General features: G+C 38.8%; 1 protein-coding gene across 1 annotated transcript; it reads right to left on the reverse strand.

The window, feature by feature from the left end:
* Positions 1 to 1509: 1509 nt before the first annotated feature.
* On the reverse strand, positions 1510 to 11161 carry LOC135479802 (carbohydrate sulfotransferase 1-like). Its single transcript, XM_064759708.1, has 4 exons — positions 11111 to 11161; positions 9581 to 9679; positions 7346 to 7565; positions 1510 to 2302 (listed from the first exon to the last, which is right to left on the reverse strand). Exons 1-4 carry the CDS (start codon positions 11127 to 11129, stop codon positions 1510 to 1512), a joined length of 1131 nt encoding a protein of 376 aa, XP_064615778.1. The 5' UTR covers positions 11130 to 11161.
* Positions 11162 to 12227: the final 1066 nt, after the last annotated feature.

Here is a 12227-nt window from a genome sequence, read left to right on the forward strand (position 1 = left end):
TCTGGGTATAGCATTGGTGCTGTTCTCCAGCATAAACGTAACAGAAATGAAGAACCCGTCGCATATGCTTCAAGAAGCCTCAACAAAGCGGAGCGCAACTATTCACAAATAGAAAATGAAGGACTGGGTATTTGTTTTTGGCTTAACCTAGTTTTGACAGTCTTTGTGTTGCCCTTCTTATTTTCTGGCGCAGTGTAGGACTGTAACACACACGAGACGAGACAAATTATTTAGATGGCATAGAACTTTTAAGATGGCGGACAACGAGGCTCATCCTCCGGATCAACCAATCAGAACGATCGCTTCATTCAGCGTCAACGCACATGTTGGGGACATCCTGTGTAACACCTAAGAGTTATGTCCCTTAGAGCAACATTGCTAATTACCTACGATTGCTACATTTGCTTGTGCGAAGCTTTGCCATTGTAACAGTCCATTACTCAGCTTGTTTTCCGCATTTTTTATTTCTTATATTCTGTTTAGGATGTATACTAGCATAAAGAGATACAGGAAAACTTCTCAGCTTTCTTCTTGAGACGTAAAAATTGTTCTAAACATAAGGCACAGTTTGTCAGCCGGAAAATTAAGCAGTTTGCAGTTGTGGCTTCAACGGTGACAGTTGTCAGAAAATCTGTTGCCCGATGAGTTCGAATCATAATGGGAGGACTAAATAAGCTGGTAATCAAGAATATCTCACTTATACGAGGGTGGCCTCAAATAGGATGGTACAAAGCCAGGCAGAGCGCGGAGAGATAACCCAACAAGGAATCTGAACCATCTTTTCATTTCCGCTTCGTTTGTAACGTAATGTAATTCCATGTCTACGTTAGGATATGATAATATGTGAAGTATCCAAATCACGGTTTAGACCGTCAATCTTGAAAACAATATTGTTGAAATAACACAGCATAATTCCCACAGACCAGTGTGATTAATAAAATTAGCCTTTAAATACAGTACACATAATTTATATAAAGCCTTTACTTGTTGAATGCTGAATGATTTTTTTTTTTTTTTGATTGGTGTTTTACGCCGTACTCAAGAATATTTCACTTATACGACGGCGGCCAGCATTATGGTGGGTGGAAACCGGGCAGAGCCCGGGGGAAACCCACGACCATCCGTAGGTTGCTGACAGACCTTCCCACTTACGGCCGAATGCTGAATGAAGTAGACCACATCTTCGTGTAAATCGTAGTTTCCGGCGTAAACCACTGGCCTTTGGCAAGTTAATGAAGAACTTTCTCACATGCGGTCAGGTATCAAGATTTTTGTCCGAAAAAAGTTCTTCACCAATGGGATTGCCACAAGACCAGCTTCCTTATGTTTATTTATTTGTTAATTTGATTGACATTTTACGCCACATTAAAGAATAATTCACTTACACGACGGCGGCCAGCATTATGCTGGGAGAATACCGGACATATCTAGAGGGAAACCGGCTTCCTTACACATTTATTACAGACTCTAGTCCATTAAAAGCATGTGCCAATACACTCTACTGAAAAGTTACTCTTTGAAAGGTCTCTGTGGAATTCGAAAACCCCTCAAGTCTTTTTCTGTGATGATTTGAGGAAATTTTCCGTGCTTGATTAGCTCAGAGCAATGGCTGTTAATCATGGTGATCGTGCGTTGTCCAATGATTTTTGTCCATTTGTAGGCCGTTGCAGTCGAGTTTTCTCGCCTTGTTCCATATGGTCCATCGCTCTTGGAATGAGTCTTTTCAAGAAGTAATTTCGCCATATAATCCGGAAGCCGCGAGTTTACAAACGAATAAATGTCTTTCGCAACGCCAACAGGGTCGGCTACTAAATCCTCGAAAATGACCTCTTTGAAACTGGACGGATACTCCCGTTCCAAGAGTTGTCGTTCTTTGAAATCCTTCGTTATACGCCGACAAAAGGCTTCCACGGTCAATACGTCGACAACACAGTTCGCACCAAAGTTGTTAGAACAAAACATTGCCCTCGGGTCGCGTAACAAATGAATAACTTTGACCTCCGGATATTGCTGAATCAGCTGTTTAGCTACATCCATTCCTACGCGCACGCTTTTAACAACTCGATATTTCGCCTGCGCACATCTTTGATAGTACGCCGGAAAGCAGTCCTGTGGAACCATTTCTAGATTCCCCTTTTTTTGGAGAACACAATGGCAGAAGTCTAGTATACTTTTGGACACCGAATTACACAGCTGCTTGGTCGCGGTTGCCACGTCGAAATCTTGAAATCGACAGGAATAGATGGCGGACAAAATCTCTGTTGCCATGGTTTCGTCTTCCCTCAGCTTGTCCGGACATTCCCTGCAAAAGTTGACATATATTATTTGGTAATTAAAGGAAACACTAACATGAAAAACTTCATATATTAGATGAAATACTATTAAATATTTTCAAGGAAAATAGCCCCATCTTTTTTTCGAATTTTTCCAATTGAATAAAATGGTTTTAAACCATCGGATACATATTTTTGGGGCTTAAAATGGTTCGTTTCAAGGTCGATTCGATTTATGCGTATATACATTGTGAATGACGAAATCTAGCAAATTTTGTCTGTTATAAGTGACATACATCTAATGTGACGTCACTGGCCCCAACATGATCAGAAAATGTCACCGTAGAATTTAATGTTTCAAGTGAATTTTACTAGGTAACTTTTAAAACAAAATTCGTCAGTATTTAATAACAATTTAGCTGCCAAATTCTTTATATGACGTTAGTGTTTTCTTTGCCTTCAAGACATTCACTTGCCGTCCACCTGTCTTTTCACCGCCGCCGTATTAGTGATTTATAATTTTGAGATTTGATTTGATTTATAATTTTGAGTAACGCGCAATAATCCATCTAAGTAAATCAGTAAATACGTTTGATTGAAACCCGCTCACTCCTTTAATACAATAGAGCGTCCGCTTCGGGATCGGTAAATCCAGGATCAATCCTAGGTCGAGTCACACCGAAGACTTTAAAAGAGGAAGTTATAACTTAATCGGTTGTCCGTTAGCAAGAAGGGGATAGTGCAACGGGGTTGACCCGTATCAGTATAGTGGCTCGGGCAGGGCGGCTTACTTGCCTTCGGTAAGTCTTCTCAGTGAAGCAACACTAGATAAAAGAGCGGTGGAAATCCGTCCTGCATCAAGGAGGCACATTACATACATACACCCCAAGGATTCATTCGTCGTCATAATATAACTGAAGTGTCATATGTTGAGTACGACGTTAAACCTCAAGCACTCGCTCACAAGAGAGACCGCTTCGGTGGTCTAATGCTTAGAGCGTCGGCCTCGAAGTCGGGAGACCCGAGATCAAAACACAAGTTGGGTAATACCAAATATTGTAAAAAATGTTACTTGTTGGTAACACGCTTGGCGCTGGAGTAAGGAAACAGGGCTGGTTTTCCCGGGGTAGGTATGATGTCTTCGAAATTTTACTTGAGTGACGGCAGCACTTCTCCACAAGAAGGCGCATTATACTCCCTTTCGTCAAATTGTCATACATACATACTTGATGCAAAAGCAACAACTCTTGTCAGTCTACGCGAAAGCTTTTCAGTTTTTCTCCCTCGCTTGTACAAATAGTCACTCTGCTAACATAACTTGAATATATGACAAATCACGACCTATAAGTAAATAGTTATATCAAATTTGTCTAAATATTCGCAACTTAAATATATATATTATATAATGGTGCTATATATGACTATATATATAGTCAGTAGAAACAGACCATTTTTACATAGAAGGAGGTTTAGGCCAGACAATTTGGATATAGCTAACAAACAGATGCCTTCATCTAACTAAATGAAAACAAACCTTTCAACATCCCTTTATATGGAGGTTTAGGTCAGAGCATTTTGATAAAGCCCAGATACAGATGGTTTCATCTAGCCAAAAGAAAACAAACCTTTCAACATGCCTTCATGTTGAGGTTTAGGCCAGATCATTTTGATAAAGCCCACATACAGACGGCGTCATCTAGCTAAATGAAAACAAACCTTTCAACATGCGTTTATATTGAGGTTTAGGCCAGATCATTTTGATATAGCCCACATACAGACGGCTTCATCTAGCTAAATAAAAACAAAAAAGTTTCAAAATGCCTTTAGGAGGAGGTTTAGGCCAAACCATTCTGATATAGCCCACATACAGACGGCTTCATCTAGCGAAATGAAAACAAACCTTTCAACATGCCTTCATGTTGAGGTTTAGGCCAGACCATTCTGATATAGCCCACATACAAACGGCTTCATCTAGCTAAATAAAAACAAAAAAGTTTCAAAATGCCTTCAGGAAGAGGTTTAGGCCAAACCATTCTGATATAGCCCACATACAGACCACTTCATCTAGCTAAATGAAAACAAACCTTTCAACATGTCTTTATGAGGAGATTTGGGCCAAACCTTTCTGATATAACCCCATACAGACGGCTTCATCTAGCTAAATGAAAACAAACCTTTCAACATGCCTTTATGAGGAGGTTTAGGCCAAACCATTCTGATATAGCCCCATACAGACGGCTTCATCTAGCTAAATGAAAACAAACTTTTCAACATGCCTTTACGTGGAGGTTTAGGCCAAACCATTTTGATACAGCCCCATATAGACGGTTTCATCTAGCTCAATGAAAACAAACCTTTCAACATGCTTTTATGAGGAGGTATAGGCCAAATCATTCTGATATAGCCCCGTACAGACGGCTTCATCTAGCGAAATGAAAACAAACCTTTCAACATGCCTTTATGTGGAGGTTTAGGTCAAACCATATTGATACAGCCCCATAAAGACGGCTTCATCTAGCTAAATGAAAACAAACCTTTCAACCTGCCTTTACGTGGAGGTTTAGGTCAAACCATTTTGATACAGCCCCATACAGACGGTTTCATCTACCTGAATGAAAACAAATCTTTCGACATGGCTTTATGTGGAAGTTTCTGCCAGATTATTTTGATATAGCAGACGGTTTCGTATAGCTAAATGAAAACAAAACTTTTAACACGCCTTTATTTGGAGGTTTTGTCCAGACCATTCTGATATAGCCCACATACAGACGGCTTCATGTAGCGAAATGAAAACAAACCTTTCAACATGCCTTTATGTTGAGGTTTAGGCCAGATCATTTGGATATAGGCCACATACAGAAGGCTTCATCTAGCTAAATAAAAACAAAAAAAGTTTCAAAATGCCCTTATGAGGAGGATTAGGCCAAACCATTCTGATATAGCCCACATACAGACGGCTTCATCTGGCTACATGAAAACAAACCTTTCAACATGCCTTTATGTTGAGGTTTAGGCCAGACCATTCTGATATAGCCCCATACAGACGGCTTCATGTAGCTAAATGAAAACAAACTTTTCAACATGCCTTTACGTGAAGGTTTAGGCCAAACCATTTTGATACAGCCCCATACAGACGCTTTCATCTAGCTAAATGAAAACAAACCTTTCAACATGCCTTTATGAGGAGGTTTAGGCCAAACCATTCTGATATAGCCCCGTACAGACGGCTTCATGTAGCTAAATGAATATAAACCTTTCAACATGGCTTTATGTTGAGGTTTAGGCCAAACCATTTTGATACAGCCCCATACAGACGGCTTCATCTAGCTAAATGAAAACAAACTTTTCAACATGCCTTTACGTGGAGGTTTAGGCCAAACCATTTTGATACAGCCGCATACAGACGGTTTCATCTACCTGAATGAAAACAAATCTTTCGACATGGCTTTATGTGGAAGTTTCTGCCAGATCATTTTGATATAGCAGACGGTTTCGTATAGCTAAATGAAAACAAACCTTTCAACATGCCTTTATTTGGAGGTTTTGTCCAGACCATTTTGATATAGCCCACATACAGACGGCGTCATCTAGCTAAATGAAAACTAACTTTTCAACATGCCTTTATGTTGAAGTTTAGGCCAGATCATTTTGATATAGTCCACATACAGAAGGCTTCATCTAGCTAAATAAAAACAAAAAAAGTTTCAAAATGCCTTTATGTTGAGGTTTAGGCCAAACCATTCTGATATAGCCCACATACAGACGGCTTCATCTAGCTAAATGAAAACTAACTTTTCAACATGCCTTTATGTTGAGGTTTAGGCCAGATCATTTTGATATAGTCCACATACAGAAGGCTTCATCTAGCTAAATAAAAACAAAAAAAGTTTCAAAATGCCTTTATGTTGAGGTTTAGGCCAAACCATTCTGATATAGCCCACATACAGACGGCTTCATCTGGCTAAATGAAAACTAACTTTTCAACATGCCTTTATGTTGAGGTTTAGGCCAGATCATTTTGATATAGTCCACATACAGAAGGCTTCATCTAGCTAAATAAAAACAAAAAAAGTTTCAAAATGCCTTTATGTTGAGGTTTAGGCCAAACCATTCTGATATAGCCCACATACAGACGTCTCCATCTAACTAAATGAAACAAACCTTTCAACATGCCTTTATGTTGAGGTTTAGGCCAGATCATTTGGATATAGGCCACATACAGAAGGCTTCATCTAGCGAAATTAAAAAAAAAACTTTCAAAATGTCATCTGAAGGTTTAGTCCAGATTATTGGAATGTAACCAGCATACAGAAGACTTCAGCTAGCTACATGAAAACAGACATGTTAACTTCTGCGTATGAACACGTTTTAGGCTATATCACTGAGATATTATACACGTTCAGAATATAACATAAAATAAGAATTACAGCACACAGAGTAAACCAGGGCAGTGACTGTTCGCAGAGACGCAACCGGTAAAATACGACCTCTTACCAATTTACCTCGGTTAGGATTTGACTCTAACTGTTCATGTAAATGCATTAAACAGTAGCAAATTACGCCATCCCGCCCCCAGCACCATGGCTTAAGCAGGCTTAAGTCAAAATGGCAGGCAAAGAAGAACCATATATCTTGAGCGCATACACTTAAAACATCAATCTGTTAGTTTTAACAGAAAGTCTGTTGTCTGAGTGATACTAGACTGTATTCTGTTATTATAACATAATACTGTGTCATATTCAAAATAACATCATGTTAGTCTAATAGAGTCTTTATGTTAAATTAATAGAATATGTGTGTTATATTTAGCAGAATAATTTGCTGCACTCAGTTAAAATTAACAGATTAATTTTTTTGAGTGTAGATCTATAGGCTAGATTGTGGATAAAGTCCCCACACAAACAAAAGATGGGGATAGACTAATTGCGATACATGTATAGCCCATGAAATATCTTGGGTAATCTCTGGTTGTGATGTGCCTTGTATAAAATAAAGGTTAATCCGTCCAGAGGAACGACATGTCGTCACTTTTTTTTAAAATCCAGAAGAGTTAACAGCGTAAGGTTACTAACCTGACAGTGCCGTTAAAGTATTTCACTGGATACCCTTTGGCTATGGTGTGTAGGTAAAGTGGGTAAAGGGGCTCGAAGCTGTAGAAGGCCACGGGGTTGTCGTCAAAGAGACTTCCGGTGAGAGTAGAACCGCTTCTGTAGTAGGCCACAATCAATACTTTTATCGCTTTATCATTAGCAGCCAGCTTCACAGAATTCTCCTTGAATGAAGGTAAGGAATCTGTTTCCAAGTAAAAAGAACAAAAAAAAAACATTGCACATAGGGTTTCTTTACCCCAGACCAATATGTTGTGATTATTATTGTTGTGATAAAGAGCTAGCCTGGACTGACATCCGGTGATTCTGTGCAATAACACAACACCGTTTTGGGGATCATTTTTCTTCAGCCTACTTCGCCATGATATGACGTAAATGCTGACAATGTGCATGGCTAACTCTAATTTGTCATTCTTTAAACTACTGGCATGTCCATGAATGAGCTTATCTTTTCACAAACGAGACCCGCATCTATGCGTAATGATGCAATTCTATCATGTCCTAACATTTATTGACGGATTGATTGAATATTGATTGATTTATCTACCTAGTTTGTTTTATTTATTCATCCCACAATATGGAGAAAACCGTCATATTTCACAAAAGTCCCGACATAAAGTTGAAGCCAGCTCAGCCAAAGCTGGATTCGAACCCCCGACGTCGTTGGTCGCCGCCTTGCCGAGCCTCCGATTATAAACTGATTGGCATGGGCTGATCACAGTAGACCGCGTAATAAGCAGTTCCAAACTCTCCTGTTGATTTGTTTTAATGGCTAACGCCACAAAAAAAAAAAAAAAAACAAACATAGAATCACCACATATATTATTCAGGCAAGGCATGCCTGGTATCTAGGCATTGTTTTCGTGTTATTGTTTATGACGTGTGACAACATAACATTCACTCTAGCATTCCTGTGGCGTGTAATAAATTGCAATTAACACCAATGCAATTTTTTTTTTAACTAATGCTGCTTAATCTATAGCGCTTCTATTTAAGCTTTTACACGAACAGTTATATTAATCCCTAATTGAGGATCACCGACAAAAGGTCGTATTTCACCGGTTACATGTAACCAATTGCCAAATATCACACTGTCGTCGAAACAGTTACAGTTTCACTCTGTAACTGCTCAGGTAAATGCTTAAAGAGTATCGACTGACAACCAGGGTTTAAGAATCCAAAATATGCTGTAATAACAAAATCAATATGTTGCTGGTGTAGAATTAGTCAAAACCAGCTTCGTCATCACATTTAGTAGACAGTTACATGCATTAAAACGATTTAACGGATAAGGCCTCGGGAATGCTTAGTGCACCAGCATACAGAATCCGGGTCGAAGTATACGTCATGGAGGAAACTGCAAAAGATGTTAATCAAGGTTGCACAATCTTTGGATGACTTTCAGCTGGATTAAACTCTTTCTCTTTCTATAATTACATCGCCACGGTATATGGCTGAAATATTGCGTTAAGTCATAACCATTCATTCTGTAGTTACATTATCAAAAAATAAAATAGTCTGTTGCTTGAGTTAGGCTAGAATGTATTCTGTCAATGCTGCAGATTATTGTGTCAGATATAATACTTGTTGATTCAACATGTATTTATTTATTTGATTTGGGGACCCCAGTTGGTTAGCTCGCTAGTGCAGCGTAATGACCCAGGAGTCTCTCACCAATGCGGCTGCTGTGAATTCAAGTCCAGCTCATACTGGCTTCCTCTCCGCCCGTACGTGGGGAGGTCTGTCATCAACCTGCGGATGGTCGTGGGTGTCCCCCGGGCTCTGCCCGGTTTTCACCCACCATTATGCTGGCCGCCGTCGTATAAGTGAAACATTCTTGAGTGCGGAGTAAAACACCAATCAAATAAATAAATAAATAAATAAATAAAGTTGTTTGATTTGTGTTTTACGCGGTGATCAAGAATGTTTCACTTGTTCGACGGCGGCCAGCAAAGAAAATCGGGCAGGGGCCGGGTGAAACCCACGACCAGATTCAACATGTATTATATTTATGTGGTAGAATATCGACTGTACTTAGACTAACAGGATATTATGTTGAATATGACACAGTATTACGGTAATCACAGACTACATTCCAGCATCATTCAAACAACAGATTTTCCATAAAAATTTAGCAGTTTATCTGCATTGCGTTACATCGGGAGAACACAGGGAATACAGTATTGTAATTACACCTACCGTAAACGGTTTCATACATATCATCGATTAAGGAATAGCCAAGGTAGGAAATAACCAAAATGGCAGCGATCAGCAGGGCAAACGAAGTGTTCCTTCTCCCTGAGGAAATGAAAGATACTCTTAGTTCAGTTATTTCAAAGTACGATAAAAGATATGTGTAAAATGACACATTTGTGACATGGTGGCACTTCCTCTGTGATCTCGAGGAGAGACCACAAATGCAGGGTGTCAAATCTAGGAAACATTCTAGCAGACACACACCATAAACAGGTTCTACTGCGGCCATGGATAGGGAATTTGGGCATTCAGTGTGTATGGGGCCTTACATATAATAAGCCGTCGACGATGTTCTTGTGGCCGTTTAATTTACTCATTTTGATTAATTAATTTTAATTAATTAATTTTAATGTTAATTTGAATTTTTTAATTTTATTTTGTTTTCTACCAATATGTGTGCTTGCCTGTATGTCACATGCCAGCAAGTTCGTTAGTGTGTTGCCAAAGATCCATGGTTTTACACGATTTCCTCCACCCATAAATCTGACACAACAGCCAAATAAATAATTTAATAAATAAATAAATAAATAAAAACACATAAAACAGATCCATTTGTTTCAGAAGACGGCTAGCTGATGAATTTCGACAATTGTGAGTTGGTGCACATCACATAACTACGGTGTCGCACTGCGTTTTTCTCGTCCTTTGAGATGACATGTTCCGTGCTTCAAAACTTCTGTATATATTATGTTAAAAATATAACGCTGCATGAACGGGAATGGCATATTTTTCATAATGTTATATATAAGTTTTCCGTAGCTTTTCTCACAGAGATATTACTGAAAATGATGCATTTTAAGTCTGGTAAATTTTGAGGGTCTTAATGTTTGTATATATAGTAGTATACGCATTGTATGTACCATGAGCAGTCTGCTCGTCTTTTTTTTCTGACACTTGTTAGGGACACATGCGTGACGTCAGACGTATGTCATTTTTACGTCACCAGTACATTATAAGCTATAGGCCCGGTTTCTTCCCACCATAATGCTGGCATCCATCGTTAAAGTGAAATATTCTTGATTACACTTAAACGCCTATCAAATGATGTTGTATATATATATATATATATATATATATATATATATATATATATATATATATATATATATATATATATATATATATATATATATATATATATATATATATGTGTGTGTGTGTGTGTGTGTGTGTGTGTGTGTGTGTGTGTGTGTGTGAACATACGTGATTGTGATTGTCTGTTAAATGTGATGACAACACACCATTTTGAGTGATTCAGTTTCGGTGTGGCCTAATAAATTGCAACTAACATCACAGCATTTTTTTACCCAAACCTGCTTAAGCTATTGTGCAAGGGGGCGTGTAAATTTCTACTATTGATGCATTTACATGAACAGTTAGAATAAAACCCTGGTTGAGATAAACTGACCAGAGGCCGTATGTCACCGGGTTTTTTTTAGGTTTAATATCTGTGGATTAAAAAAATTAACTTACGTGATTTAAACAGCCACATCGTTGTCAGGTAATTCACGATGGAGTCCAGCGATGATTCTGCAAACCTGTGGTCTTAATCAACAAGTATTATTGATCGTAATTCGTTATAGGCATAGCCTCATCAACAGCTGCGCTGTCCTTGCTTAGCGGACAAGACAAGTGGCACCTTATGACTACTGTTTTTATAATTTTCATCATCCCAGGGTCTTTATTCAAATTCAGATCGCCGTCCACACAGAACACTATTTTCACGGAGTCACGCTCCCTTTTCGCCCTCCTGCTGTGCACAGATGTAAGAAATGGCACGACACTGCCCATGCGCAGCCTATTCCGGAAGGGTCTTTTGTGTTTCTTTCTCCTATTGCCTCCTCGCAACCTGCTGGAAATAGCCTAATCACACCCCTCATTCGAACAGTCGCGTCATTTGACAGATGAGTTGTATATGAATCGTAAGTTTATTATACATAAAACGAATGCATCAACACAAGGTGTTTATTGCCACAAAATACCACACATAGCAACTCAAACATGGCGACGAACTGTATCATTAACTCTGTGGCTTTTGGTGTAAGTTGGATATTCATATATTCTCTCTCCGATCAATAAAACCTAGACTGAAAAGCGACCCTTTACTATATATAACGCACATTTGCAAACGGAATATATAAAGCAGTGGCTACTTTAGTCGACTCTATACGTGTATGAACAACTGTCAGAAAAGATTGAATTGAGCCAATATTACGGAATAAGTCCGACACAGCCTATGTCAGGTGAGCCATGTTGAATTAACAACTCACTAAAAACGACTAAATTTCAAAAACACTTCTGCTTTTGTGGGATCGCCCTTTTTTCCAACTCAAATTAATGTACGTCCTTTGGCTATAAACCCAAGTCATATTCTGTTCGCTTTCGAACAGATGGCTTCCCTCAGTTTGTTTATACAGCTGCTCAATATTGCTGAGTGTTGAAAATCGAAGTATATTATAATCTTCATAAATGTATGACCTTTGCAGGATAAGTCTCTAAGTCAGAGAAATTACAGAGATTTAAATGTAGAGGACAGGTAACGTTCTCGTTCTCACAACGAAGCGACAGAGCGATGGCACGAATCGATGGT

Source organism: Liolophura sinensis, chromosome 12 (assembly GCF_032854445.1).
Source record: "Liolophura sinensis isolate JHLJ2023 chromosome 12, CUHK_Ljap_v2, whole genome shotgun sequence".
Classification (NCBI taxonomy): Eukaryota; Metazoa; Mollusca; class Polyplacophora; order Chitonida; family Chitonidae; genus Liolophura; species Liolophura sinensis.